General features: G+C 37.8%; 4 protein-coding genes and 1 pseudogene across 4 annotated transcripts; all 5 read right to left on the bottom strand.

Annotated features, from left to right (window-relative positions):
* Positions 1-3,831: 3,831 nt before the first annotated feature.
* LOC121225456 (acetylajmalan esterase-like) lies at positions 3,832-4,574 on the bottom strand. Its single transcript, XM_041109774.1, has 2 exons — positions 4,254-4,574; positions 3,832-4,031 (listed from the first exon to the last, which is right to left on the bottom strand). Exons 1-2 carry the CDS (start codon positions 4,519-4,521, stop codon positions 3,832-3,834), a joined length of 468 nt encoding a protein of 155 aa, XP_040965708.1. The 5' UTR covers positions 4,522-4,574.
* Positions 4,575-7,230: 2,656 nt separating this feature from the next.
* Positions 7,231-9,707, bottom strand: LOC121225510 (dynamin-related protein 4C). Its single transcript, XM_041109832.1, has one exon. It carries the CDS (start codon positions 9,481-9,483, stop codon positions 7,384-7,386), a length of 2,100 nt encoding a protein of 699 aa, XP_040965766.1. The 5' UTR covers positions 9,484-9,707; the 3' UTR covers positions 7,231-7,383.
* Positions 9,708-11,272: 1,565 nt separating this feature from the next.
* Positions 11,273-13,512, bottom strand: LOC107940465 (dynamin-related protein 4C-like; annotated as a pseudogene).
* An 88-nt stretch (positions 13,513-13,600) lies between these two features.
* Positions 13,601-20,989, bottom strand: LOC107940469 (acetylajmalan esterase). Its single transcript, XM_041109775.1, has 5 exons — positions 20,676-20,989; positions 20,285-20,455; positions 19,708-19,856; positions 19,414-19,627; positions 13,601-14,158 (listed from the first exon to the last, which is right to left on the bottom strand). The coding sequence occupies exons 1-5, from the start codon at positions 20,941-20,943 to the stop codon at positions 13,917-13,919; spliced, it is 1,044 nt and encodes a 347-aa protein (XP_040965709.1). The 5' UTR covers positions 20,944-20,989; the 3' UTR covers positions 13,601-13,916.
* A 2,680-nt stretch (positions 20,990-23,669) lies between these two features.
* Positions 23,670-26,151, bottom strand: LOC121225511 (dynamin-related protein 4C). The gene has a single exon (XM_041109833.1). It carries the CDS (start codon positions 25,904-25,906, stop codon positions 23,807-23,809), a length of 2,100 nt encoding a protein of 699 aa, XP_040965767.1. The 5' UTR covers positions 25,907-26,151; the 3' UTR covers positions 23,670-23,806.
* Between the last annotated feature and the right edge of the window lie 195 nt (positions 26,152-26,346).

Genomic DNA, 26,346 nt, shown 5'->3' on the forward strand with positions numbered 1-26,346 from the left:
ACACCTTCTATGCTCAGGAACAAAGGAGAGCTAGCAGAGCTGAAGATCACCAAGAAGGTGCATTTCAAGCCAAGGCCAGAGAAACCTCGAGCACTAATGCTCAAAGAGGCAAAAAGCCTTGGAAAAATAGGCCTAAGCCTGATGCTGCAAGATGCAATGACCAGCCCTGCAGACATTGCAAGAAGCCTGGCCATTCAGAAGACAGATGCTGGTTTAGGCCAGATGCAGTATGCCAACACTGCAAGAAGAAGGGCCATGTTGAAAGGGTCTGTAAAAACAGAAGTAAGCCAAGGCAGAATCAATTTCAGCAGTCAAAGGTTGAAGCTCGAGTAGCTGAGGACAGTAGTGACCAAGAAGAACAGGTCTTTGCTGTTTCCTGTGTAGCTTCTGAGAAGAAATGCTCTAAAGGCTGGTTGCTGGACAGTGGTTGCACTAACCACATGTCACCAGATGCCTCCTTGTTTAAAACCTTGGACAGAAGTTATAAAACCAAGGTCAAGGTTGGAAATGGTCAGTTTATAAGGGCTGAAGGAAGAGGAGAAGTGCTGATATGTACTCCCACAGGCAACAAGATCATTCCAAATGTGCTGTTGGTACCACAGATTGACAGAAACCTTCTCAGCATAGCTCAACTGCTCGAGAAAGGTTATTCTGTTGTGTTCAAGGATAAACAATGCCACATTACTGATCCAAGTGGATCAAGCCTTATGACAGTCACAATGACTGATAAATGCTTTGAGGTTCACTGGGCAAATGACTCAAACTCAGCATACACAGCCTCTGTTGAAGACTCCAAGCTTTGGCATCAAAGGCTTGGACATGCCAACTTCAGATCAATGGCTCGATTGGCCAAAGAGGGCTTGGCAGAGAACTTCATCAGCTCAGTGGAGCATGATGATGTGTGTGAAGTTTGCCAAATGGGGAAACAGGCAAGACTGCTATTTCCTACAAATTCAGCTTGGAGAGCTACTGAAAGACTGCAGCTGGTGCACTCTGATGTATGTGGCCCGATGAGGACTGAATCACTCAGTAAAAACAGGTATTTCATCCTCTTTATTGATGATCTTACAAGGTTTTGCTGGATTTTCTTTTTAAAACACAATTCTGAGGTAGCTCAAGTGTTTGTGAAGTTTAAAAATGCTGTAGAAACAGAAACAGGTTGCAAGCTGAAATCGATAAGGACTGACAATGGCACTGAGTACACTTCAGCTCAGTTTCAAGCCATTTGCAATGATGCTGGTATCAAACATCAGCTTACAAATGTCTACACACCTCAGCAGAATGGGGTAACTGAAAGAAAGAATAGAAGTCTGATAGATATGGCCAGATGTCTCCTGTTTGAAAAGAAACTGCCCAAGACCATGTGGGCTGAGGCAGTAAACACTGCTGTTTACCTTCAGAACAGGCTTCCTACCAAAGCTCTTGCATCCGAGACACCCTTCGAGGCTTGGTTCAGTTTCAAGCCTTCCCTGGCACATCTGAAGGTGTTTGGTTGCCTGTGTTATGCATAAATACCAGCAGCAAAGAGAGACAAACTCTCTAAAAGGGCTCAACCAGGTGTTCTAGTAGGCTACAGCTCAGTCAAGAAGGGCTACAGGATTTTGGATCCCTTGACAAACAAAGTCCAGGTGAGCAGAGATGTCATCTTTGATGAAAAAGCCTGCTGGAATTGGGAGAAAAATGAGCCAGAAGCAGTTTCAGAAGACCTAGTGCCTAATCAAGCTGAACTTGAGCAGCTAGGACCTGAAATGGATGTTGATGATGTGCCTGTGAGAGGCACAAGGCCCCTAGAAGATATTTATGAAAGGGCACAGGTTGCAATAGCAGAACCTAGCAGTTTTGAAGAGGCTGAGGCAGATGAAGGTTGGAAACAAGCTATGGTTGATGAAATCAACATGATTGTAAAGAATCAAACATGGGAATTGGTTGAAAAGCCTGCAAACAGAAAGACTATCGGTGTAAAATGGGTCTATCGAGTGAAGCACAATGCGGATGGAAGTTTAAATAAGTTAAAGGCCAGACTAGTTGTAAAGGGCTTCAGTCAAAGGTATGGTCTGGACTACATGGAAACATTTGCTCCAGTAGCCAGACTCGATACAATCAGATTACTGATTGCAGTTGCTGCTCAGAACCAGTGGACAATCCACCAAATGGATGTCAAGTCTGCATTCCTCAATGGATTCCTAGAAGAGGAGATATACATCGAGCAACCCCCAGGTTTTATAGTGCCTGGTAAGGAACATTTGGTGTATAGGCTAAGAAAGGCCTTGTATGGCCTAAAACAGGCCCTTCGAGCCTGGTATGCTCGAATTGACTCATATTTGGTCAGTTTGGGATTTGAAAGGAGTGCTAGTGAGCCAACACTCTATGTTAAGAGGAATGGAGCTGAAACACAGCTTATTGTATCACTATATGTTGATGATCTTCTAGTGACTGGAGGAGACAAGTTTATGATGGCTGATTTCAAAGCAAGAATGAAGAAAATGTTTGAGATGTCAGACCTGAGATTGATGACATATTTCCTAGGAATGGAAGTCAATCAAGTAGAAGGAGGAATCTTCTTGAAACAAAAGACATTTGCCTTGAAAGTGCTGGTTAAATTCTCAATGGAGAATTGTAAACCAGTGAGCACACCAATGGCTATTGGCATAAAGCTATCGAGCCAGGAGGAACATGAATCTGTCTGTGAAACAGATTACAGAAGCCTTGTTGGGTGTTTATTGTATTTGACAGCAACAAGACCTGACATTCTGTTTGCTGTGAGCATGCTATCAAGGTTCATGCACTGCTGTAACCAGCAACATTACAAGGCTGGGAAAAGGGTGCTAAGATACATCAAAAGTACCTTAAACCATGGAATACAGTTTAGAAAGGCTGAAGAGTTGAAACTGATTGGCTACACTGATAGCGATTGGGCTGGTTCAAAGGATGACATGAAGAGCACTTCTGGCTATGCTTTTACACTTGGCTCAGCTATGATTTGTTGGAGCTCAAGAAAACAAACAATGGTGGCTCAATCGACAGCAGAAGCAGAGTATGTAGCAGCTGCCAATGCTGTTAATCAAGCTATGTGGCTGAGAAAAATTTTGAGCGACTTGAATCTACAGCAGAATGAAGCAACTGTGATACATTGTGACAACAAGTCAGCAGTTGCTATTGCTAAAAATCCTGTCTTCCATGGCAGGACAAAACATTTCAACATCAAACTCCATGTGATAAGAGAAATGGAACAAGCTCGAGAGATCGAGCTAATCCATTGCAGTTCTGAAAATCAGATTGCTGATATCTTCACAAAGCCTCTTGGTGTATCAAGATTTCTAAGCCTGAAGAGGGAGCTAGGAGTCTGCTGCATAGAAGCTGAGGAGGAGTGTTGAAGTCAGCTCCCATGTAGCAGCAAAGGTGGCCATGCAAGGAACGTGCTTCAACAGCAAAATTGGTGCAGCAAGCTGAAGCTATCCATTTAGTTTCCTTAATTGAATGTTTTGTATTTAGTTAGGATCAAACTTGGTTGGTAGCTGCATTTTGATGTAATTAGGTGCTGAATGACAAGTTTAGGTAGAAGTTTTTTGTTTTTCAATCAAGTTTACCAAGTTACTAGGCAATTTAGTGGTGTTAGGTATGTTATTAGGTGATTACTTGTTTGTTTTACTTGTTGACTGATATATGTAATGGCTTAATGCCTTGTTGATTGGGTTAATGAAAGATATCAGCTCATTTTTCATTCAATCTTCTTCTCTCTTTTCTGTTTTTCACTTGCTAGTTTCATCTTTCTGTTTTCTGCTTCCGAGTTTGCTTCTTCACCAAGGCTCGAGGCTTACTTCTCAAGCAAGACTAGAAACAGCTTGTTGCTGCCTCTTGCACCAACAGTTGTCTACTTAAAGATATGCTGGTAGGCACAAAGGAAACATTCCACTTGGCTAAATCTTCTGCAGACATGGCAGTAGCTCCGGCAAACGCGAAATTAAGCCCATAATCAAATAATCCATCTTTGTTTAAGTAAGGATCAAGAAAAGGAATTCCAGCAGATAGTGCTGTTCAAATGTTCAAAACACGAAACAGTAAACACACTGGTTAAAAAAAAGTTAATTAAACCAACAAAAATCAATACAAATATAATCATTAATCATCTTCCTAAACCTTTCTAGTATGGGGTTGACACTTTTTTAGAGAAAAAAGAGATTGATTCTTCTCCAAGCAATGCACCCAACGTGTATGGTCTCAGTGAAGCTTTTGATTAGAATTTAGTATTTTACCTATATAATCAATCATCAACAAACCATCGGAGCATCTCCCAGTTGCTTTCTTGAAGGTTTCTCCATATGGTAACCTTGCAAATTTTGATAAAGGGTTGTCTTGCACATCATTACCCGTATCTGCTATGGAATCCCCGAGCTGATATATGGCATCGAAATTGCAGCTGCTAAGGATATGTTGATTGTTGCATGTAACGAAGTTGAAGAAAGAGATGATAATTAGTATAGAGAACACAAAACCTGGTGGTGAAGATTTACTAGAAGCCATATATGCAGAAATGGTATTACTGGGTATTTAGCATCTAAATCTTAGCTCCCCCTAAAAAGGTATATAGTTGTGCTCCTACAGGTAGCTTTGAATCAGGGACGGCACCAAAGGGGCAGTCAAAGGCCTTAGCACCCCCCAAACGGAAAATTATTATTTTAGTCCCTTGAAATTTTTTAAATTATAAGTTAGGTAAAAGTACACTTTGACCCCACAAGATGATTTTTTTTTAATTTAATTCTTTTAAGATTATAAATAACAAACATATAGAAAGATAAAATTATATTTTAGCCTTTTTAAAATTATATAATTTAATTTTAGCCTCAAAAATAAAGTCTTGACTTGGTCCTTTCGTATACCTACTCTTAGACAAAAAAAAATCATTTTATTTAAGCTTTTTGTTTATTAATAATGAGTTTTTTTTTTCTCAATGATTCATTAAATACAATTAAAAAATATTTGGAAGAGAAATCTAGCAGTAGACTAGATAGTTAAGATGATATCTAACAGAGAGGTCGATGTACGAGTGTTTGTTGAAGCTCCTATGTAACTTTTAACAATTTTACAAACTGATAGAGGTAATGGTTTCTTTGATCATTTATTTTTAATACGAGTAAAGAAACCTAATTATTTAATTATGGGTAAACTACACAAGGAGTCACCCAACTATGAAGAGTTAAAAAAAGACAATGGTGGTAACTTTTAAAATTAGCATAATAGCAATTTAACCCTTAACATTTATATATTGTATCAATTTAGTCTTGATTCTATTTTTTTTTTAACTCTCAACATTTACACATTGTATAATTTAGTCTTTCTTTTTGTAATTTTGTTTTTCTTTGTGACATTGAGGGTTAATTTTAAAAGAAAAAGAAAAGATAAAAAGTATTATCTTGGATTTCTGGGTGCTCCTATTTTTTTTATATATTTTTAATCAAATTGAACTGATAAATTTATTTTTAACTTTTTAGTTAAAAGAGTAAAGAAAAACAAAGTTGTACAAAAAAAAATCAAACTACGCAATGTATAAATGTTGAGAGTTAATTGTTTGAGGAAACAAGATTAAATTGACATAATTTATAAATATTAAGGGTTAAAGTTGATATTATGCTAATTTTTAAAAGTTGCCATTGATGATCAGTGACCAAAAAAGACAAAAGCGAATAATTTAGTGATCATTTTGTAACTTTTCATAATTAAATGACAAAAAAATTACGTAATTTAATCTTTAATTATTTGTTTTGGACATTGATTATTTAATAACTAATAACATTCAATAATTGACGTTAAAAAATTGTTTGTATGATGAAGTCATTGTCATCACCCAAAAGATGTACATATAAAAGGAGTCACAATCGGCCTCTACCAAATTGATTTTAGAAAGTAGACGCTAACTATTTGAAATATAATTGTTGTATCTTAATTTATAAGTTATTATATTATTATATAAGCATAATTTTCTTTTGGTAGATAAAGATTATTTCTTTCTAAATAATCTTTCAAAGTTATTAAATAATCGTTGAATTTTTTTGTAATTTGGAGTACAAAATTAAGTGAATGTTAACGTGTTTGAGGCGAATCTCGATGAACATGTCATGCAAATGCAACGCATAGCTAAAGGAGTAGATAAGAGCTTTAGACCTCTTAAATGTCAGTTGTTCAATTTAGTTCCTTTCTAGCTTTTATTTAAATGGAACAATTGTAATTTACACCCTTTTCAAATGTTTAAATTTAATTTGGGTTATTCTAATGTAAAAAGTTTTAGCTTTGTCCCCTATTTTTTTAATTTTATCTTGGCTCTTCATCACATAATTCATGACTTCGCCTGATACTGTGAGACCCAATGTTAATATTTTAAGTATTCAAATCTCGGATCGTTTATGAACAAAATTTTGAAAGAAAGATGATGGAATATTGACCTTGTAGCTGTATAAGAGCTAGAAAGTAATATTATAAAAAGATTGGAGATTATAAGTTAAACACTTGGAATTATCGAAAAGTTGTTGCAGGAAGTTCGGTAGTTTGATCGCCTTAGCTAACCTTCAAAGATTCTTCATCAATTTAGACACCGAAATCCCCACACTGTCAGATTCGCTTTGAAAGAAGAGTATGTGAAATCCATTATACTCTAGAGCTCTCAAAGGGGCCATGCAAAGAGGCTTCGAAAGAAAATTGCATGAAGTTCCCACAATGTGTCATTGGTTTCATTATGATATTTTAACCTTTAATCATTTTATTTTATATAAAAAATTTGAACTGATAAAAAATTGATTTCAAATTATTTCTATTTTTATTTTTCAATTTTTAGTGTCATTATTAATTTTTGTGTAATTCAATTGTTAAAGTATGTAGTTTGACACATAATTATTGTTGTTAATTTAGGATAGCCATGAATGGGATGCATTGAGTTTGAAATATTTTAAGTAAATTATCAAATTTTATAATATTAGTTAAAATTAAAAGAATATATATTTACTCCTTTCTTTTTTTCTCTTTGTATCTTGATTTGTGGATTAGGTAACGAATATTGGTGTCCAATTATGTTATGATAATATATACTTTTTTTTATACAATTTCTAGAAGTACTTGTAGCCTCTCTTAAGCCATAAATAGAAGGATGATATGCTTCAGCGCACAAAAACTTACGTTTTCCTACATTAGCAATTGAGTTAAAACTCGATCGGCAAAATTTTAAAGAAAACAAAATAAATAAAAACTAATCCCCCAATTTACCGTCCACAGTAGTTCTGACATTATTATATGATCTTCAAATCTTTATAATCTATACTATATATATAGAATACAAACACTTGCAGCATGTAATAAAGCAAACCATGATGATGACCTAAATTTTATGTGAAAATATTAAACCAAGTAAGCATCATAAACAACAATCCTGTCCATGACCTTGGCCACACTATCTTTGGACTCCTTTAACACCTTGATGCTGTTTTTAAGATTCTCACGCTTTGCAACAATGGCAGGAGATTCCACCAGCATCTTCTCCATCCCATGTCCATCTGGTCCCATCAGCTCCTTCACAATCTCATCAATGTCATTGTTTACAAGATTATGAACACAGTATTGTAAATGCAATGCCATGGAATCAACCAATCTAACTTTAAATATCTTCCAATAAGCAACTGTTCTCATCTTCAGATCGAAAGCTTGTTGCAGGATCAAAACGTTGGAGTGTTGTCTGAGATGTTCGACTTGGATTTTTCCGAAACCTTGGACCTCCCTGAGACCTTGGATTTCTCTGAAACCTTGGAGATCCTCAGGGTAAGGTGGCAACATCATGTCTGTTCCAGTTATTTGGTTTATGAAATAGTCTTGTTGGTTCATGAGCTCATTCCACTCCCTCATGTAATCAGGGTTACATGTATAGCCTGTTAGTTTCTCCATTTCTACAATCTCTTTCACCCTATTGATTGATTGCTCCCTCAGCTTTTGAACAAGATTGTGAGCGGCTCCTTTCGCCGATACCTTGAGCTGATAATACATTTCCGAGTGGCGCGTCAAAACAGACGTCACCACATCGTCTATGTAATCCCAATACTTTTCGGTGAATTTGATAGGGAGATACGATATCCTCTCGACTTTTCTCCGGAAGATACGAAGGAATGCTTCACAGGGAAGGAAGTTCGGTAGTTCGATCCTCTTAGCATCTTCCAAACCCTTGATCTCTTCTGTTAAAAAGTCTTTCGACAGATTACTTTCCTCGCAGTTGTGAAGTTCATCGGAGAACCGGTTCAGCATTTCCACAAACCGAGCAGTCCCGTGCTTCGTGTTGTCCTCGGGGTATTCATCAAATTCCCCTCTCCAAAGAAGTTTCTTGAGGGATTCTTTAGCTGCTTGAATGATCCACATCATAGCTTTAGTTGCATCAGCAATTGAAGTTAAGACCTTTGGCATTTTCTCTAGCTCTGAAACATTTGCATCCAGCTTTGCACTAATGTTTTTAACAATCTCTGGAGAGCACTTTGCAATTTCATTAGCTTGAATTTGAACAAGCTTTTGAGCCAAAACATGAACACCCACAATTGATTTATCAATACATGACAAATGTGCATTAGTTTCGAACAATCTAGCCTCTTCCTTCCTTGCTTCTTCATAGGATTCATCACCAATCCGATTCCGAACACAAACATATCCAAGTCCTATATTCACATCATCTGCAGTAACCTTGTCAACAAGCCCTTCAGGGGCCCTATCTACTTTAGTAACCACAGCAAGAGTTCTCTCACCATTCTTGTCCACTTGTTGCGACATCCGAATGGATTCACAAGTTGAAAAATCGACCGTGGCCGACAGAACATTAAGGATAATGCTTTCCTTTGGTGTTATGTACTGCATGATGATGTCCCTGATCTGCTCATATATGTTGTTAGGCTGACCATGGACAGGAACTCTGGTAATTCCAGGAAGATCAACCATGGTAAGATCAGGAACCCCATCTTTTCTCACCACTAAAGTTAAAGGGGTGTCAGATATGCTCTTACCCGGGCCCGCAATCTCATCAGTTGCGATGTTTATGGCTGTTGCAATCTGGGGTTCCTCCACTGGGACCATTTTGCCATTGTACTCCAAGTAAAGCTCTGGCCTTGGACTTGCATGGTTCTGCAACCTGATTATGAGAGGTACCCTGGTGCAAATTCCCTGGCTACGAGGAAGGTTAACGCCAGCCAAGGATTCAAGAACACTAGACTTGCCTGATGACTGGTCTCCGACCACAACAATTGTGGGGAGCTGTATGCCTTCTTTCATCACCATGAGCAGCCTGAGCCTGTCGATGACATCAAGCAAAGGTCGGATTTTGTCGTTGAATGATGAAATAATTGGGGCTTGAGCTGCTGCTGCTGTCACCACCCTAGGTTGGTCCATAGGAGGAGTTGCTGGTTGAGAATCTTCATAATCATTGATGAAACCCATGCTCCCTGAATCAGCTTCATCATAGCTACCCATTTTTTAGAAGTCGAGACAGGAGTGGGAATTGGCCAAACTTGATGTTTTAGATGGTTTTTTTGTTGGAAGTTGGAAAGCAACAAGTTTTAACTTAAGTGAAGACAAACTCAATGAAGCATGCTTGGCTTGATAATGACAATTAAAATAGGGTAAAGCACCAAAAATAGGATCAATAAGGTGATAGCATCCTATACCAAATCCCAAGAAACATTCAGAGGAAGCTACAATGGGAATGGAAACTTTATGTTATACTTTTTATTGTAGAAAATACAACTTATATTCTGTATTGGATTGTAGAGAATAGTGAAACAAGGACGCAAGAGAGGAAATAGAACAAAATCAAATCGGAACCAATCAGACGATGAGTGCGTCGATAACAGAACAAGTTCCTACAAGAACTAGATACCAAGTATATTTTTCTCTTTATTCCTTGTTTTGTGGATTATATAACGAATATTGATGTACTATATTTTTCTCTTTATTCCTTGTTTTTGGATTATATAACGAATATTGATGTACGATATTTTTCTCTTTATTCCTTATTTTTGGATTATTTAACGAATATTGATGTACGATAATACTTTGGTATTGTTTTTACGTCAAAACAAATATGATATTGGACTTCTTCCCCCAAACATTTAGACTGATCAGTTATTATTCGAAAAATTTTACCTAAATACCATATTAATAGATGAGAACATCTGTATTTAAAAATAAAAATCCAAAAAGATGATTGCATACCAAGGCATGGAACATTGGAATCTTGCTACACAAAAAAGCAAAACATGCAATAAGCAAACCATGATGATGACCCAAATTTTATGTGAAAATATTTAAATTTAATTTGGGTTATTTTACTGTAAAATATTTTAGCTTTGTCTCCTATTTTTATAATTTTATCTTAGCTTTTCATCATATAATTCATGATTTCGCCTGATATCGTGAGATTTAATGTTAATATTTTAAGTATTCAAATCTCGGATAGTTTATGAACAAAGTTTCGAAAGAAAGATGATGGAATATTGACCTTGCAGCTGTATAAGAGCTAGAAAGTAATATTATAAAAAGATTGGAGATTATAAGTTAAACACTTGGAATTATTGAAAAGTTGTTGCAGGAAGTTCGGTAGTTCGATCCCCACACTGTCGGATTCGCTTTGAGAGTATGTGAAATTCATTATACTCTAGAGCTCTCAAAGGGGACATGCAAAGAGGCTTCGAAAGAAATTGCATGAAGTTCCCACAATGTCTCATTGGCTTCATTTAGATATTTTAATCTTTAATCATTTTATTTTATATAAAAATTGAACTCATAAAAATTTATTTCAAATTATTCTAATTTTTATTTTTCAATTTTTAGCGTAAATATTGATTTTTGTGTAATTTTTTGTAATTCAATTGTTAAAGTATGTAGTTTCATACATAATTATTGTTGTTTCAATTGTTAAAGTATGTAGTTTCATACATAATTATTGTTGTTAATTTAGAATAGCTATGAATGGGGGATGCATTGAGTTTGAAATATTTTAAGTAATTTATCAAATTTTATAACATTAGTTAAAATTAAAAGAATATATATTTACTCTCTCTTTTTTCTCTTTGTATCGAATATGGTGTCTGATTCTGTTTTGATAATATCTGCTTTTTTTGACATAATATCTAGAAGTACCTGTAGCCCCTTTTTAAGCCATAAATAAGAGGATAATATGCTTCTGCGCACAAAAACTTATATCTTCCTACATTGACAATTAAGTTAAGACTCGATTGGCAAGATTTTAAAGAAAACAAAATAAAGAAAAACTAATCCCCCAATTTACCGTCCACAGTAGTTCTGACATTATTATATAATCTTCAATTCTTTATAATCTATGCTATATATATAGAGTACAGACACTTGCAGCATGTAATAAAGCAAACCATGATGATGACCTAAATTTTATGTGAAAATATTAAACCAAGTAAGCATCATAAACAGCAATCCTGTCCATGACCTTGGCCGCACTATCTTTGGACTCCTTTAACACATTGATGCTGTTTTTAAGCTTCTCACGCTTTGCAACAATGGCAGGAGATTCCACCAGCATCATCTTTATCCCATGTCCATCTGGTCCCATCAGCTCCTTCATAATCTCATCAGTGTCATTGTGTACAAGATTATGAACATGGTATTGCAAATGCAATGCCATGGAATCAACCAATCTCACCTTAAATATCTTCCAATAAGCAACCATTCTCATCTTCAGGGCGAAAGCTTGTTGCAGGATCGAAACATTCGAGTGTTGTCTGAGATGTTCGACTTGGATTTCCCCGAAACCTTGGAGGTTCACACAGCAAGGCAGCGGCCCCATGTTTGTTCCAGATATTTGGTTTATGAAATGGTCTTGTTCCTTCATGAGCTTATTCCACTCCATCATGTAATCAGGGTTACATGTATAGCCTGTTAGCTTCTCCATTTCTACTATCTCTTTCACCCTATTGATTGATTGCTCCCTCAGCTTTTGAACAAGGTTGTGTGCAGCTCCTTTCGCGAATACCTTGACGTGATAATACATTTCCCAGTGGCGCGTCAAAACAGACATCACCACATCGTCTATGTAATCCCAATACTTTTCGGTGAACTTGATAGGGAGATATGATATCCTCTCGACTTTTTTCCGTAAGATACGAAGGAATGCTTCAAAGGGAAGGAAGTTCGGTAGTTCGATCCCCTTAGCATCTTCCAAACCCTTGATCTCTTCTGTTAAAAAGTCTTTTGATAGATTACTTTCCTCGCAGTTGTGAAGCTCATCGGAGAACCGGTTCAGCATTTCGACAAACCGAGCAGTCCCGTGCTTCGTGTTGTCCTCGGGGTATTCATCAAATTCCCCCTCCAAAGAAGCTTCTTGAGGGATTCTTTAGCTGCTTGAATGATCCTCATCATAGCTTGAGTGGCATCAGCATCAGAAGTTAAGGCCTTTGGCATTTTCTCTAGCTCTGAAACATTTGCTTCCAGCTTTGCACTAATGTTTTTAACAATCTCAGGCAAGCACTTTGCAATTTCATTAGCTTGAATTCGGACAAGCTTTTGAGCCAAAACATGAACACCCACAATTGATTTATCAATACATGACAAATGTGCATTAGTTTCGAACAATCTAGCCTCTTCCTTCCTTGCTTCTTCATAGAGTTCATCACCAATCCGATTCCGAACACAAACATAACCAAGTCCTATATTCACATCATCTGCAGTAACCTTGTCAACAAGCCCTTCGGGGGCCCTATCTACTTTAGTAACCACAGCAAGAGTTCTCTCACCATTCTTGTCCACTTGTTGCGACATCCTAATGGATTCACAAGTTGAAAAATCAACCGTAGCCGACAGAACATTAAGGATAATGCTTTCCTTTGGTGTTATGTACTGCATGATGATGTCCCGGATCTGCTCATATATGTTGTCAGGCTGACCATGGACAGGAACTCTGGTAATTCCAGGAAGATCAACCATGGTAAGATCAGGAACCCCGTCTTTTCTCACCACCAAAGTCAAAGGGATGTCAGATATGCTCTTACCCGGGCCTGCAATCTCATCAGTTGCAATGTTTATGGCTGTTGCAATCTGGGGTTCCTCCACTGGGACCATTTTGCCATTGTACTCCAAGTAGAGCTCTGGCCTTGGCCTTGCATGGTTCTGCAACTTGATTATGAGAGGTACCCTGGTGCAAATGCCCTGGCTACGAGGAAGGTTAACACCAGCCAAGGATTCAAGAACACTAGACTTGCCTGATGACTGGTCTCCAACCACAACAATTGTGGGGAGCTGTATGCCTTCTTTCATCACCATGAGCAGCCTGAGCCTGTCGATGACATCAAGCAAAGGTCGGATTTTGTCATTGTATGATGAAATAATTGGAGCTTGAGCTGCTGCTGCTCCCACCACATTAGGTTGTTCCATAGGAGGAGTTGCTGGTTGAGAATCTTCATAATCAATGATAACATCAATGCTCCCTGAATCAGATTCATCATCGCTACCCATTTTTTAGAAGTCGAGACAGGAGTGGGAATTGGCCAAACTTGATGTTTTTTATGGTTTTTTTGTTGGAAGTTGGAAAGCAATAAACTTAAACTAAAGTGAAGAAAAATTCAATGAAGCATATTTGGCTTTATAATGAAAATTAAAATAGGGTAAAGCACCAAAAATAGGCACAATAAAGCGATAGCATCCTATACCAAACCCCAAGAAACAATCAAAGGAAGCTACAATGGGAATGGAAAACTTTAGGTTATACTTTGAATTGTAGAAAATACATCTTATATTCCGTATTGGATTGTAGAAAATAATGATACAAGGACAGAAGAGAGGAAACAGATCAAAATCAAATCGTGACCAACCAAAAGATGAGTGTGTGGATGACAGAAAGTTCGAAACATAAACAGCCCCACTAATTCCTACAGGAACTAGACAGCAGAACTATATGAAACAATGTATTCACATTGAAGTTTCGGATAGATGTCACGTACAAGCCATGTTTCCATTAACTCATATGCTCTTTGTGTCAAATGAACTCCATCCCAACTAAGCCGTTCATTAGGGTTTTCGCATACCGGTACTTTTGGATCTCCGCACCAACTTGATAAGCCATAATTGTAGTCTCCCCCAATTCCGCAGCAAGCCTTTTGCAATGATATTGGATCAAAACCTAATGAGATTTTTCGAAAACTCAGAACATGACTAGAACCATTCACAGTACGGTCTCATAAACTTATGGATGCAAATAAATCAGACTTACCAAGCAGATCAGCTTTGCTCAAAAGCCACAGGAATGCATTGTAGTAGTCACCGTAGACAACGGTTTTGTTGCGGAAAGGATCGATTCGAGAACTCCGATATGACTACAAGTAAATTGACCGGAACGAAAAAATAAAGTGAACACAAGGATTTACGTGGTTCGGCTTTAATGCCTACGTCCACGGGCAGAGGCGAAAAGAAATTTCACTATAACAAGATGAAGATTACAAGTGTTTTACACTCAAGACACAACCCGAGAACCTCACAACTCTCAACCCCTATAGAAAACCCGAAAGCTAAAATCCTAGCTTTCAAAGAACAAGCTTTGCTCTCTCTTGGTTTGGGATGATCAATATGGCTAATGAACCTCTCTATTTATAAGAGAGTTCAAGGACATAATTGTCCAAAACTTTGGCAAAGATTTGTGGTTGAAAATGGACACCAACAACCATCCACTAATCCACTACCACCAACAACCCACTACCAACAACAACAATCCACTACCAATTTTAAGCCATTTCTTAACAAATCTCCACCTTGGCTTGAAATTTACCAAGCTGAACATCATAGTGAATTCCTCGAACTGGATCACCTCTTCCAAACGCCTCTCTGGCGCTAATCAATCCCGAATACCTATCAAGTCCAAGCAATGCTTGAACTTATATGCAGGGATCACCTTAGTTAACATATCTGCAGGATTCTTCTCGGTAGCAACCTTGCTGATAACAATGTCACCTTGCGTAACATGTTCCCGAAAAAAATGATATCTGACATCAATGTGTTTGGTCCGTTCATGAAACATCTGATTTTTAGTCAGATGTATGGCACTCTGGCTATCGCAAAATACAACAGTGAAATCCTGTTGTAAACCCAAACTGCTTACTAGACCTTTCATCCACAATGCTTCTTTCACTGCTTCTGCTAACGCCATATATTCCGCCTCAGTCGTAGATAAGGCTACGGTAGACTGTAACACAGCTTTCCAACTAATGGCTCCTCCAGAATAAGTGAAAACATAACCCGTCAGAGATCTTCTTTTGTCCAGATCTCCAGCATAATCAGAGTCCACATAGCCCGTGACACTGCTAGTGCAGTCACTCTGATCATATACCAAGCATAAATCTGCAGAACCTCTCAAGTACCTGAGAATCCATTTCACGGCCTGCCAGTGTTCCTTGCCAGGACAACTCATGTATCTGCTGACCACACTAACTGCATGTGAAATGTCTGGACGAGTGCAAACCATTGCATACATCACGCTTCCAACTGCACTCGAGTATGGAATGTGAGACATTTGCTGCTTTTCTTCATCAGATTGTGGTGACAACTCTGCAGAGAGTTTGAAATGTGGTGCCAACGGAGTACTCACAGTTTTCGCTTTATCCATGCCGAAGCGTTGAAGAACCTTTTCAATGTAGTTCTTCTGCGACACACGAAGCTTGCCCGCCTTGCGATCTCTGTGAATATCCATGCCCAAAATTTTCTTGGCAGCACCCAGATCCTTCATCTCGAACTCACCACTCAACTGCGACTTTAACTTGTTGATTTCCGACATGTTTTTGGAAGCAATTAACATGTCATCAACATACAGCAACAAATAAATGTGCGAACCATCTGAGAGCTTCCGATGATAGACACAAGCATCATAGTCACATCTTGTGTAACCATGCTGAATCATGAAGCTATCAAACCGCTTGTACCACTGCCTTGGGGATTGTTTCAATCCATATAAAGACTTCTTTAATAGACAGACATGGTCTTCTTTACCAGGAACTGTAAAACCCTCTGGTTGACGCATGTAGATTGTTTCCTCGAGCTCACCATGCAAGAACGCCGTTTTTACGTCAAGCTGCTCAAGTTCTAGATCAGACTTGGCCACCATGGCAAGTAATACACGAATGGAAGAATGCTTTACGACTGGGGAGAAAACTTCATTGTAGTCAATCCCCTCTTTCTGAGTGAAGCCTTTAGCAACCAATCGTGCCTTGAATCTAGTTGCTTCAACCCCTAGGATGCCTTCCTTTTTCTTGAAGACCCATTTGCAACCAACTATCTTCTGGTTACTTGGCGGCTTAACCAACTCCCAAGTATGGTTCTTGTGAAGAGATTCTATCTTCTCACTCATAGCAATTGCCCACTGTGCCGACTCATCACACGTGACAGCCTCATTATAACTGGAAGGTTCTATACTAATGGACTCCGCCACACTGAGCGCGAAAGACACCAGATTAGCGTAACGCGGATTTGGTTTGATTTGTCTCTTCGTTCTTCCAGTGGCAATGCTATATGGTTTTTCTTGAGGTGACTCATCTTCATCGGAATCTTGCACCTCAACTTGATCATCCTGGACTGAAGTACCTTCCGTAGGAATTGGAGCGTCCACCTGACACTCCACCTGCTTCTCAACACCGTGATCTCCCATTCTATCTGACTCCTCCTTTTCCCGGGAATTTGTGGTGGATCGAAGCATGGATGACTCATCAAAAGTCACATCTCTGCTGATGATGAACTTGGACGAAACCGGATCAGGACACCACAACCTGTATCCTTTCACCCCTTGGCCGTATCCAAGAAATATGCATTTCTTCGCCCTCGGTTTGAGTTTTCCCTCATTTACATGAGCATACGCAGGGCAGCCAAACACTCTTAAACCAGAGTAATCAGCAGGAGAACCAGACCATACTTCCTCAGGAGTCTTCAGCTCAATAGCTGTTGACGGAGATCTGTTAACCAAATAACAAGCAGTATTAACAGCTTCAGCCCAAAATTCTTCACCGAGCCCAGCATTTGATCGCATGCAACGAGCTCGCTCCAAGAGAGTTCTATTCATGCGTTCTGCAACTCCATTTTGTTGTGGTGTTCGACGAACAGTGCGGTGTCTCACTATTCCTTCATTTTTGCAGAACTCATTGAATTCACCTGAGCAAAACTCCAAGCCATTATCCGTCCGGAATCGCTTGATCTTCTTTCCTGTTTGATTTTCGATCAAAGCTTTAAATTGCTTGAAGTTGATGAGAACCTCATACTTGCTCTTCAGAAAATACACCCAAACCTTTCTCGAGTAATCATCGATAAAGGTAAGCAGATATCTGTAACCACCTTTAGAAATTGTCGGAGAAGGCCCCCAAAGGTCAGAATGGAAGTAATCCACTGTGCCTTTTGTCTTGTGAATCCCAGTGCTGAACTTTACCCGAGTCTGCTTACCGAAGACGCAGTGCTCACAGAAATTCAACTTTCCTGTACACTGCCCAGACAATAATCCTCGTTTGCTTAGCACCGATAAGCCTCTCTCGCTCATATGCCCGAGCCGCATATGCCATAACTTCGTGGTGTCAGAATCTAGATCATCTGATGATGACACTCCCGCAACACCTGTAACCGAGGAACCATCGAGGAAGTAAAGGCCCCGCTCCAAATTACCACGTATCACAGTCAAAGCACCCGAGAATACCTTGAGAACTCCACCTTCAGCAGAGTACCGAAAGCCTTTCTTGTCCAACGTACTCAAAGAGATCAAATTTTTCTTCATTTCTGGAATGTGCCGAACATCAGTTAGAGTTCTAACAATACCGTCAAACATCTTTATACGAACTGTGCCAATCCCCATGACTTGACATGCGTGGTCATTTCCCATTAGTACTGAACCAGAATGCTTCTCGTATGTTGAGAATGCATCTTTCGAAGTACTTATATGAAATGTAGCTCCCGTATCAAGAATCCATCTCCCACCAGCGTAAGAGTCGGATACTGCAAGAACGATCTCGGCATCACTTGAAGAATCTGCATCAGCTACATTCGCACGATCATTTTGTTGCTCCTGTGATTCTGATTTCTCCTTCCTTTTCGGACAATCTACCTTCATGTGCCCGTACTTCTTACAGTAGTAGCACTGTATTCTCTTCTTGGACTGCGATCTAGGATGGCTTTTACTTGAACTTCCACCCTTTGCCTTGGATCTTCCTCGAGCAACCAAGCCTTCGCCTTCATTGTTTTCGACCACCTTACCAGTGATTTTCTTCCTCAACTCACTGGAACTTAAGGCATTTTTCACCTCCTCTAGAGTCAGGTCATCACGACCGTACATCATTGTATCAACAAAATTCTCATACGAGGGAGGCAAAGAACACAAAACAATTATTGCTTGGTCCTCATCATCGATTTTGTTATCGATATTATTCAAATCCATGATAATGGAATTGAATTTATCCAGGTGCTGGGAAACAGGTGTACCTTCCTCCATCTTCAGGGCATAGAGTCTTTGCTTGAGGTAGAGCCGGTTCGTCAATGACTTCGTCATGTACTTGCTCTCTAACCGGAGCCACAAACCGGACGCGGTTTTCTCATCCGCTACTTCTCGTAGCACTTCATCTCCTAGACATAGCAGAATAGCACTATGTGCTCTTTCTAGCATGTCATCCTTTTGCTCTTCCGAAAGCGTGCTTGGTAATTTATCTTTACCAGACAATGCTTTTAGCAATCCTTGTTGAACCAGCACTGCCCGCATCTTGATGCGCCATAAACTGAAACTATTTTTCCCGGTAAATTTCTCGACATCATACTTAGTCGATGAAACACTTGTAGCCATAATTTGGAACCTTTGAATGAATGATAATATTTTCTTCCTGATGTGAAAGATCAGACAAAGCTGCAGTCACAGGGCAATTCAGAAAATATTATCACTCCTTCAACTACGCTCTGGTACCAATTTGTTGCGGAAAGGATCGATTCGAGAACTCCGATATGACTACAAGTAAATTGACCGGAACGAAAAAATAAAGTGAACACAAGGATTTACGTGGTTCGGCTTTAATGCCTACGTCCACGGGCAGAGGCGAAAAGAAATTTCACTATAACAAGATGAAGATTACAAGTGTTTTACACTCAAGACACAACCCGAGAACCTCACAACTCTCAACCCCTATAGAAAACCCGAAAGCTAAAATCCTAGCTTTCAAAGAACAAGCTTTGCTCTCTCTTGGTTTGGGATGATCAATATGGCTAATGAACCTCTCTATTTATAAGAGAGTTCAAGGACATAATTGTCCAAAACTTTGGCAAAGATTTGTGGTTGAAAATGGACACCAACAACCATCCACTAATCCACTACCACCAACAACCCACTACCAACAACAACAATCCACTACCAATTTTAAGCCATTTCTTAACAGGTTTCATCTGGATGTTCTTCTTTTAGCTCAGCAATAGCTTGTTGAAGAAGATAATTATGATAGATTGAAAAATTATTCAACTCCTTTAAACAATGAAGTTCATCATAAGCAGTAGAATCATTTGTTTGGTATTTGGTGAGATATACAGGAAAGCAGCCTATGGGGAAGTTTCCAGGAACAACTAACCGAGTAGCACCATATCCGATAACTCTCTACACAGTGGAACTTATGAGAAACAGGGTTTCAATGATTAGAAGTGATATAATCAGATGTCTCTTGAAAGGAAACTTACTTTGGTAGCTTGTTTTATCGTTTCTACTACCTCGGGCACCATGGTCTTAACCTCTTCTATGGTTTTTCCTTGCCAAAAGGCGTAGTTATAGTCATTTCCTCCGATCTCCCCAACCATGAAAAGAGCTTTTCCATTTTTCTTGAAGCAATCTACCAAATATAACACCTCAAGTGGTTATTTGTGTTAATCCATTCTGAACATCGTTATTATACCTGATTACCTAACCAGGAGGCCTCATTAGACCAACCGCTCCATCATGGAGGTCTCGCCTGCATGATAGCTCAACCAACTAAAGACACTCATGTGCCTTGTCACACGAGCCACCACAAGGTCATATCAAGATCCACTCAGGACCTGCTCCTGTCACATCTAGTACAGGCTCTATCACTCGACCATTAAGTCTACAAGAATAATCTATCTTCAACCTCTGCTAGCAGCTCTTGACACTCACGTGTGAGCCACCTTCAACCTCTTCCACCACATCCTATATCAACAAACATATATATATATATATATATATAGGAAAGATGCTAACCTTTGTTACCACGACAAGTTGTATTGAAATAGCTAAACATCTAGTCAAGTTGTCTACTTAAAGATATGCTGGTAGGCACAAAGGAAACATTCCACTTGGCTAAATCTTCTGCAGACATGGCAGTAGCTCCGGCAAACGCGAAATTAAGCCCATAATCAAATAATCCATCTTTGTTTAAGTAAGGATCAAGAAAAGGAATTCCAGCAGATAGTGCTGTTCAAATGTTCAAAACACGAAACAGTAAACACACTGGTTAAAAAAAGTTAATTAAACCAACAAAAATCAATACAAATATAATCATTAATCATCTTCCTAAACCTTTCTAGTATGGGGTTGACACTTTTTTAGAGAAAAAGAGATTGATTCTTCTCCAAGCAATGCACCCAACGTGTATGGTCTCAGTGAAGCTTTTGATTAGAATTTAGTATTTTACCTATATAATCAATCATCAACAAACCATCGGAGCATCTCCCAGTTGCTTTCTTGAAGGTTTCTCCATATGGTAACCTTGCAAATTTTGATAAAGGGTTGTCTTGCACATCATTACCCGTATCTGCTATGGAATCCCCGAGCTGATATATGGCATCGAAATTGCAGCTGCTAAGGATATGTTGATTGTTGCATGTAACGAAGTTGAAGAAAGAGATGATAATTAGTATAGAGAACACAAAACCTGGTGGTGAAGATTTACTAGAAGCCATATATGCAGAAATGGTATTACTGGGTATTTAGCATCTAAATCTTAGCTCCCCCTAAAAAGGTATATAGTTGTGCTCCTACAGGTAGCTTTGAATCAGGGACGGCACCAAAGGGGCAGTCAAAGGCCTTAGCACCCCCCAAACGGAAAATTATTATTTTAGTCCCTTGAAATTTTTTAAATTATAAGTTAGGTAAAAATACACTTTGACCCCACAAGATGATTTTTTTTTAATTTAATTCTTTTAAGATTATAAATAACAAACATATAGAAAGATAAAATTATATTTTAGCCTTTTTAAAATTATATAATTTAATTTTAGCCTCAAAAATAAAGTCTTGACTTGGTCCTTTCGTATACCTACTCTTAGACAAAAAAAAAATCATTTTATTTAAGCTTTTTGTTTATTAATAATGAGTTTTTTTTTCTCAATGATTCATTAAATACAATTAAAAAATATTTGGAAGAGAAATCTAGCAGTAGACTAGATAGTTAAGATGATATCTAACAGAGAGGTCGATGTACGAGTGTTTGTTGAAGCTCCTATGTAACTTTTAACAATTTTACAAACTGATAGAGGTAATGGTTTCTTTGATCATTTATTTTAATACGAGTAAAGAAACCTAATTATTTAATTATGGGTAAACTACACAAGGAGTCACCCAACTATGAAGAGTTAAAAAAAAGACAATGGTGGTAACTTTTAAAATTAGCATAATAGCAATTTAACCCTTAACATTTATATATTGTATCAATTTAGTCTTGATTCTATTTTTTTTTTAACTCTCAACATTTACACATTGTATAATTTAGTCTTTCTTTTTGTAATTTTGTTTTTCTTTGTGACATTGAGGGTTAATTTTAAAAGAAAAAGAAAAGATAAAAAGTATTATCTTGGATTTCTGGGTGCTCCTATTTTTTTTATATATTTTTAATCAAATTGAACTGATAAATTTATTTTTAACTTTTTAGTTAAAAGAGTAAAGAAAAACAAAGTTGTACAAAAAAAAAATCAAACTACGCAATGTATAAATGTTGAGAGTTAATTGTTTGAGGAAACAAGATTAAATTGACATAATTTATAAATATTAAGGGTTAAAGTTGATATTATGCTAATTTTTAAAAGTTGCCATTGATGATCAGTGACCAAAAAAGACAAAAGCGAATAATTTAGTGATCATTTTGTAACTTTTCATAATTAAATGACAAAAAAATTACGTAATTTAATCTTTAATTATTTGTTTTGGACATTGATTATTTAATAACTAATAACATTCAATAATTGACGTTAAAAAATTGTTTGTATGATGAAGTCATTGTCATCACCCAAAAGATGTACATATAAAAGGAGTCACAATCGGCCTCTACCAAATTGATTTTAGAAAGTAGACGCTAACTATTTGAAATATAATTGTTGTATCTTAATTTATAAGTTATTATATTATTATATAAGCATAATTTTCTTTTGGTAGATAAAGATTATTTCTTTCTAAATAATCTTTCAAAGTTATTAAATAATCGTTGAATTTTTTTGTAATTTGGAGTACAAAATTAAGTGAATGTTAACGTGTTTGAGGCGAATCTCGATGAACATGTCATGCAAATGCAACGCATAGCTAAAGGAGTAGATAAGAGCTTTAGACCTCTTAAATGTCAGTTGTTCAATTTAGTTCCTTTCTAGCTTTTATTTAAATGGAACAATTGTAATTTACACCCTTTTCAAATGTTTAAATTTAATTTGGGTTATTCTAATGTAAAAAGTTTTAGCTTTGTCCCCTATTTTTTTAATTTTACTCTTGGCTCTTCATCACATAATTCATGACTTCGCCTGATACTGTGAGACCCAATGTTAATATTTTAAGTATTCAAATCTCGGATCGTTTATGAACAAAATTTTGAAAGAAAGATGATGGAATATTGACCTTGTAGCTGTATAAGAGCTAGAAAGTAATATTATAAAAAGATTGGAGATTATAAGTTAAACACTTGGAATTATCGAAAAGTTGTTGCAGGAAGTTCGGTAGTTTGATCGCCTTAGCTAACCTTCAAAGATTCTTCATCAATTTAGACACCGAAATCCCCACACTGTCAGATTCGCTTTGAAAGAAGAGTATGTGAAATCCATTATACTCTAGAGCTCTCAAAGGGGCCATGCAAAGAGGCTTCGAAAGAAAATTGCATGAAGTTCCCACAATGTGTCATTGGTTTCATTATGATATTTTAACCTTTAATCATTTTATTTTATATAAAAAATTTGAACTGATAAAAAATTGATTTCAAATTATTTCTATTTTTATTTTTCAATTTTTAGTGTCATTATTAATTTTTGTGTAATTCAATTGTTAAAGTATGTAGTTTGACACATAATTATTGTTGTTAATTTAGGATAGCCATGAATGGGATGCATTGAGTTTGAAATATTTTAAGTAAATTATCAAATTTTATAATATTAGTTAAAATTAAAAGAATATATATTTACTCCTTTCTTTTTTCTCTTTGTATCTTGATTTGTGGATTAGGTAACGAATATTGGTGTCCAATTATGTTATGATAATATATACTTTTTTTTATACAATTTCTAGAAGTACTTGTAGCCTCTCTTAAGCCATAAATAGAAGGATGATATGCTTCAGCGCACAAAAACTTACGTTTTCCTACATTAGCAATTGAGTTAAAACTCGATCGGCAAAATTTTAAAGAAAACAAAATAAATAAAAACTAATCCCCCAATTTACCGTCCACAGTAGTTCTGACATTATTATATGATCTTCAAATCTTTATAATCTATACTATATATATAGAATACAGACACTTGCAGCATGTAATAAAGCAAACCATGATGATGACCTAAATTTTATGTGAAAATATTAAACCAAGTAAGCATCATAAACAACAATCCTGTCCATGACCTTGGCCACACTATCTTTGGACTCCTTTAACACCTTGATGCTGTTTTTAAGATTCTCACGCTTTGCAACAATGGCAGGAGATTCCACCAGCATCTTCTCCATCCCATGTCCATCTGGTCCCATCAGCTCCTTCACAATCTCATCAATGTCATTGTTTACAAGATTATGAACACAGTATTGTAAATGCAATGCCATGGAATCAACCAATCTAACTTTAAATATCTTCCAATAAGCAACTGTTCTCATCTTCAGATCGAAAGCTTGTTGCAGGATCAAAACGTTGGAGTGTTGTCTGAGATGTTCGACTTGGATTTTTCCGAAACCTTGGACCTCCCTGAGACCTTGGATTTCTCTGAAACCTTGGAGATCCTCAGGGTAAGGTGGCAACATCATGTCTGTTCCAGTTATTTGGTTTATGAAATAGTCTTGTTGGTTCATGAGCTCATTCCACTCCCTCATGTAATCAGGGTTACATGTATAGCCTGTTAGTTTCTCCATTTCTACAATCTCTTTCACCCTATTGATTGATTGCTCCCTCAGCTTTTGAACAAGATTGTGAGCGGCTCCTTTCGCCGATACCTTGAGCTGATAATACATTTCCGAGTGGCGCGTCAAAACAGACGTCACCACATCGTCTATGTAATCCCAATACTTTTCGGTGAATTTGATAGGGAGATACGATATCCTCTCGACTTTTCTCCGGAAGATACGAAGGAATGCTTCACAGGGAAGGAAGTTCGGTAGTTCGATCCTCTTAGCATCTTCCAAACCCTTGATCTCTTCTGTTAAAAAGTCTTTCGACAGATTACTTTCCTCGCAGTTGTGAAGTTCATCGGAGAACCGGTTCAGCATTTCCACAAACCGAGCAGTCCCGTGCTTCGTGTTGTCCTCGGGGTATTCATCAAATTCCCCTCTCCAAAGAAGTTTCTTGAGGGATTCTTTAGCTGCTTGAATGATCCACATCATAGCTTTAGTTGCATCAGCAATTGAAGTTAAGACCTTTGGCATTTTCTCTAGCTCTGAAACATTTGCATCCAGCTTTGCACTAATGTTTTTAACAATCTCTGGAGAGCACTTTGCAATTTCATTAGCTTGAATTTGAACAAGCTTTTGAGCCAAAACATGAACACCCACAATTGATTTATCAATACATGACAAATGTGCATTAGTTTCGAACAATCTAGCCTCTTCCTTCCTTGCTTCTTCATAGGATTCATCACCAATCCGATTCCGAACACAAACATATCCAAGTCCTATATTCACATCATCTGCAGTAACCTTGTCAACAAGCCCTTCAGGGGCCCTATCTACTTTAGTAACCACAGCAAGAGTTCTCTCACCATTCTTGTCCACTTGTTGCGACATCCGAATGGATTCACAAGTTGAAAAATCGACCGTGGCCGACAGAACATTAAGGATAATGCTTTCCTTTGGTGTTATGTACTGCATGATGATGTCCCTGATCTGCTCATATATGTTGTTAGGCTGACCATGGACAGGAACTCTGGTAATTCCAGGAAGATCAACCATGGTAAGATCAGGAACCCCATCTTTTCTCACCACTAAAGTTAAAGGGGTGTCAGATATGCTCTTACCCGGGCCCGCAATCTCATCAGTTGCGATGTTTATGGCTGTTGCAATCTGGGGTTCCTCCACTGGGACCATTTTGCCATTGTACTCCAAGTAAAGCTCTGGCCTTGGACTTGCATGGTTCTGCAACCTGATTATGAGAGGTACCCTGGTGCAAATTCCCTGGCTACGAGGAAGGTTAACGCCAGCCAAGGATTCAAGAACACTAGACTTGCCTGATGACTGGTCTCCGACCACAACAATTGTGGGGAGCTGTATGCCTTCTTTCATCACCATGAGCAGCCTGAGCCTGTCGATGACATCAAGCAAAGGTCGGATTTTGTCGTTGAATGATGAAATAATTGGGGCTTGAGCTGCTGCTGCTGTCACCACCCTAGGTTGGTCCATAGGAGGAGTTGCTGGTTGAGAATCTTCATAATCATTGATGAAACCCATGCTCCCTGAATCAGCTTCATCATAGCTACCCATTTTTTAGAAGTCGAGACAGGAGTGGGAATTGGCCAAACTTTATGTTTTAGATGGTTTTTTTGTTGGAAGTTGGAAAGCAACAAGTTTTAACTTAAGTGAAGACAAACTCAATGAAGCATGCTTGGCTTGATAATGACAATTAAAATAGGGTAAAGCACCAAAAATAGGATCAATAAGGTGATAGCATCCTATACCAAATCCCAAGAAACATTCAGAGGAAGCTACAATGGGAATGGAAACTTTATGTTATACTTTTTATTGTAGAAAATACAACTTATATTCTGTATTGGATTGTAGAGAATAGTGAAACAAGGACGCAAGAGAGGAAATAGAACAAAATCAAATCGGAACCAATCAGACGATGAGTGCGTCGATAACAGAACAAGTTCCTACAAGAACTAGATACCAAGTATATTTTTCTCTTTATTCCTTGTTTTGTG

The sequence above is a fragment of the Gossypium hirsutum genome, chromosome D13 (assembly GCF_007990345.1).
Source record: "Gossypium hirsutum isolate 1008001.06 chromosome D13, Gossypium_hirsutum_v2.1, whole genome shotgun sequence".
Taxonomy (NCBI): Eukaryota; Viridiplantae; Streptophyta; class Magnoliopsida; order Malvales; family Malvaceae; genus Gossypium; species Gossypium hirsutum.

Bases quoted from the DNA above. Each gene is read 5' to 3' on its own strand.
- LOC107940469 (XM_041109775.1), bottom strand. From the start codon at position 20,943: ATGGCTTCTAGTAAATCTTCACCACCAGGTTTTGTGTTCTCTATACTA. The intron at 19,628-19,707 runs GTAAGTTTCCTT...TCCACTGTGTAG, and splicing joins CGATAAAACAAGCTACCAAA to AGAGTTATCGGATATGGTGC. The intron at 14,159-19,413 runs GTTAAGAAATGG...AAATCTCATTAG, and splicing joins AGAACATCCAGATGAAACCT to GTTTTGATCCAATATCATTG.
- LOC121225511 (XM_041109833.1), bottom strand. From the start codon at position 25,906: ATGGGTAGCTATGATGAAGCTGATTCAGGGAGCATGGGTTTCATCAAT.
- LOC121225456 (XM_041109774.1), bottom strand. From the start codon at position 4,521: ATGGCTTCTAGTAAATCTTCACCACCAGGTTTTGTGTTCTCTATACTA. The intron at 4,032-4,253 runs GTAAAATACTAA...ACATTTGAACAG, and splicing joins GTTGATGATTGATTATATAG to CACTATCTGCTGGAATTCCT.
- LOC121225510 (XM_041109832.1), bottom strand. From the start codon at position 9,483: ATGGGTAGCTATGATGAAGCTGATTCAGGGAGCATGGGTTTCATCAAT.